The 4,437-nt window shown below is 41.6% G+C and overlaps 1 protein-coding gene across 2 annotated transcripts in view; it reads left to right on the top strand.

Moving 5' to 3' along the window:
* The first annotated feature begins 2,221 nt into the window (after nucleotides 1-2,221).
* LOC106880181 (delta-1-pyrroline-5-carboxylate dehydrogenase, mitochondrial) overlaps nucleotides 2,222-4,437 on the top strand; it is a 27,726-nt gene continuing 25,510 nt past the window's right edge. Inside the window, exons 1-2 of one of the 2 annotated variants that reach the window (XM_052972088.1) lie at nucleotides 2,222-2,582; nucleotides 3,254-3,501. In XM_052972088.1, coding sequence (XP_052828048.1) covers nucleotides 3,500-3,501 — 2 coding nt within the window. In that variant the 5' untranslated portion in view covers nucleotides 2,222-2,582; nucleotides 3,254-3,499. The remainder of the gene's footprint in view (nucleotides 2,583-3,253; nucleotides 3,502-4,437) is intronic. The other variant, XM_014930035.2, reaches the window with a different exon arrangement.

Below are 4,437 nucleotides of genomic sequence, written 5' to 3'. Positions count from 1 at the left end.
AGTTTTCTCTGGCCACCTAATGCTTATACATACGTTCAGCATAAAACAGGTTCTGTACATCCAGCCAGCGTGTCTGAAGCTTCATCAGTATTGTCTAAGCGCAATGATCTTTGTGAAACAGATAGTAATATTTTGACAAGTTATACACCACAACCGGCAATACGAGGGTCACTTAAAAGTTCATAGGCTGACGATGCCAGAGCTGTAAAATTTTGCATGCATTAATTTCAACTCTTATTAATAATTGCATCGTTTCTTTCCATGTAAATTGACATCTGGTTGTTTAAGGAAGACTTCAAAAGTAACTAGTAGAGACTTATCTTTAAAATGGACAAAATTTGGCATCATCATGTTATCAAGTACCTGCAGAAAAAGGGTTTGGCCCCCAACAAAATTCATGCTGACATAGACGCTCCAGCTTTATCATCAGTACAAAAGTGGGCAGCTGAATTTAGGGAGAGAAGGGAGAGTCTTGAAGATGACTCAAGGTCTAAACGTCCTGATCCTTCCACCACCTAGGGAAACATTGATCATGCTCACCACATGATGGGGAACGCATAAATGGCCCCTGGGTTTTTGGTCTGAAAAATGGGCTTGACTGTCGGTAGTTTTATGTTCAACGAAAAGATAACAGGCCCCTGTTATCTTCCCCCACATCTGTGGCCTCGCCGCCCGTATGACAAGATACGTGGTCATTCAGCTCTCGGAAGTCAAGCACTGGTCTGACCTTATGCTTTGTGGGCTGTACCACTGCCATCAGCGGCAGGACTCCGCTCTCGACTTCTTCTTCCCAAGGGATCAATATGCCCTCCTTAATTCACCGCTCCACCTCCCCCTCGAACTCGCTTCTGGCATCTCCTTTCAGAGTATGCTGATAGTAGACCATTTTATTTTTTAACGTCGGGGGCTCTCCCTTCTAGTGCCACTCCACTGTCCATCGAAGACAGTACGAAAGTCCTGGTCTCCAATGGTGTGTGCAGCATACTTTTCTTCGCGGTTCTCACCAATGCAAGGTCTCGCCATACACGGTTTCCCCGCAACCCCGAACGTTACACTGGCCTCGTTGACAGTGACACCTCCTAGACGGATGATTGCATCCATTCCCATCACCACGTCAATCTCGTCCACCAAGAGGCCAACTACAATTGCTTGCAGCGTCAGCTTTGTTCCCTGCACCACAATCTGCGCATCTATAATGCCTTCGCAGTGTACCTCTCTTCCGTCGACTGCCCTTACACTGCTCGCTCCACTTCACGTCTCTACCACTTCTGGAGTCATCAGGGTCGTCGTACAGCCCGTGTCCACAAGGGATCGCGACATCTTCCCCTCCACCAGAATGTCGACTGCAGGTAACGAAAAACGCGCCTCTATTGATCCGAAGGGATAACTACCGGCGCAGTAGTGTCCCTTAGACCGTTTCCCCGCAGACATTCGCTAGCTATATGTCCTGTTTCTCGACACCGGTAGCAAATGCCCTCAGGCTTGGGTGACTTGCAGTCTCTCACCATGTGCAGGCCCTGACACCGGAAACACTGTCCCTTGAATGTTCGCACACGTTCCTTGTTTGACCCTCCTTGCTCGGCCACTTTTCGTTGTTGCAGTCGCTGCTACCGGCGTCGTCCCGCAACACGAAACCAGCACGCGAGCCCGAGATATAATGTCTGCCATCGCCATAGAGTTAACGTTCGGCAGCTTTTGCAACCCGGCCGATATGTGGTCAGGAAAGCCAGTCACAAATGCTAACTTAACCGTTCGGTCCAGTGGTTCACCTTCATATCCCGCCAGTTAAGCCAATCTCCTGAGTTCGTTGGCAATTACGTCGGCCTGTTCGCCGGTCCACTTTGCTTTTCCCAAGCGAGCGTACGCTTCGAACATTTCTTCTGTAAAGGTCTCCATCAAACGGATTTCTATTTTTTCTATGCTCAGTTGGGCCCTTTCTTCCATTTCTAAGTATAGCGCCAACGCCAATTTATATAAGGCATTCTATTGTAAAAATTGCCCGGCACCGACGGGCTATTCAGCTAGTACTTAAATATATACATACATGCATATATATGCACACACGCGCGCGGGGCACACACATACATACATACATACACACATACATACATACGTAGACATACATACGTACGTACATACATACGTACATACGTCCATACATACGTCCATACATACGTACATACATACATACATACATACATACATACACACACACACAGACACATACATACATACATGCGTGCGTGCGTACGTACGTACGTACATGTTGAAATGGCACCTAGATACAGAAGCAAAGGTTGCCTGCACCTGAGATTCAAAGATGGATACAATCTTGGCATCGAAACGATTAACATCGTTTTCTCTGTCACCTTGGAAGCAATCACAGAAAACAGGACTCTATGGAAACATGAAGTGTTATAGATAAACGAAGCTAGCAAGAGAAAATTTAAGCCTTCTCATTGAAAATCTACTTCAAAAATCCGTACAAGAAGCATCGATATTTAAATGGTAGTATTGTGACTGAGACTGCTGGTCCAGGATTATAATACTTCGCTGTTGTTTTAGAAGATCCTACTCTACAGGTACTCTCTATACTCTGAAATGTAGTTAAATGTCAACACAATATGTATGTATGTATGTATGTATGTATGTATGTTATCAATCAGTTTCATTTCTGTATTTCTTGTCAATAGAGAAAGAGCCGGACTCTAACATAGATTCAAGGCTCCTTCATTGGAACTTTTATCAACATCATCTAGGTATTTGTGCATATGTGTGTGTGTAGTATTTAGTGTTAGTTTATGCGCAGATTTGTATGTTTGTTTTATGGATGCGTTTTTATGTATATATTTTCATGTCTAGGCGTATGTATGTATGTATGTATGTATGTATGTATGTATGTATGTATGTATGTATGTATGTACTAGATGTACCCATGACCCGTTGGGTTACAACCACTCCAAATTGAAAATGTCGATGCTTGGCAGCAAAGGAAAAAAAATACTATTTCAAATACTATGTTGATCTCTGGTTGCTTGTCGTTCAATTGCACATCTTTCTCCTTACTGCCAATATCCATATCACAACAGCACACACACACACACACACACACACACACACACACACACACACACACACACACACACACACACACACACACACACACACACACAAAACAAAACCTATATTTTATTTTTCAGCAATATGTTCAAGTTTTTCGCTTTATTCATGGTTAAATCTGGTATGTTTTCAGTGTTTCTTTAATGGTTTGAAAAGAAAGAAAGAAAGAAAGAAATAAAGATAGATAGAAAGAAACAAAGGGAAGAAAAGATGCCACCCTCTTCACATTACAGTCATGGAAGACTTGTTTCTCGCTTAATCAAAAGCGTGACTAATACAACAAAAATTACATTGGACGCCATTAAATTTGACTATTTTTGTTTATATAATTCTGTAGGAAATAAATAAGAGTTCAGAGAATACAACCATAATAAGATATATGTAAGTTTTTCTCTTTTTCTATATATCTACCGAAGTAGACCTTGCTTGACAATCCTATCGGCGCACCAATTCAGTACATGTTTGTGAAAACAAGTTTCAAATAGGACAATAACCTAAATATAGTATATAACAGGTTTCAATTTACCACATTAACTAAAATAACTTTTACATAAATGTGCAACAGAAATGGTTGACACATATATCAATGCTTTACAAATGCCAACCGTACAATTTGTGCTGTTGAAAATATGATATTAGACATTCATACTCATTTTGTTTTGAGTTCCAATTCAGCCAAAGTTGACTTTACCTTTCATCCTTTCTGTGTCGATATAAGTATCAGTTGAGCACTAGGGTTGATGCAATCGAACTTATCCCTCATCTAAATGCATGACCGTTGGAACCTCAATTGGGTCTCTACATAACCATCTGTCGTTGCATTGGTTTACCTTTTAGTGTTGAACGGAGTTTTTCTCATTGAAGAAAGGAAAAACGAAGCACTCCATCCTCTTGATGTTTTATCGCTTTTTTTTTTTTAGGAAGCGCTTTACAAAGATCGAACGATTCTCTCTTCACATCCGCCATAAACTGACCCTTCTGCACCACTGAAGACTTGTACAAGATGTCCTCATGACGTCCCTTGCAATGGCTCTGATTGACCTTTCCGGTAGTCTTATGGATTATTTCTTGGACGTTTTGTACAAAAGTTATGTGTTCTGATGGTAATAGGATCCTGTGCTTGCGCTGTGCGTTTTGCTGTTGATGTTGGATCCCCTTCTTCAGCTTTCATTTCCTTTCGAACTTTAACAGCGAAAGATTGGAAACTTTTCAGGAAGACAGCTATCTTTGTATATAACTAAGCTGTGCTTTTAACGCAACAATTACAATGTACCTTTTCAATTACAGAGCGAACCTGATGTCTGACATTATTATATG

Source organism: Octopus bimaculoides, chromosome 12 (assembly GCF_001194135.2).
Source record: "Octopus bimaculoides isolate UCB-OBI-ISO-001 chromosome 12, ASM119413v2, whole genome shotgun sequence".
Classification (NCBI taxonomy): Eukaryota; Metazoa; Mollusca; class Cephalopoda; order Octopoda; family Octopodidae; genus Octopus; species Octopus bimaculoides.
The sequence above is the reverse complement of the archived record's forward strand: the minus strand, read 5'-3'. Positions and strand labels throughout refer to the sequence as shown.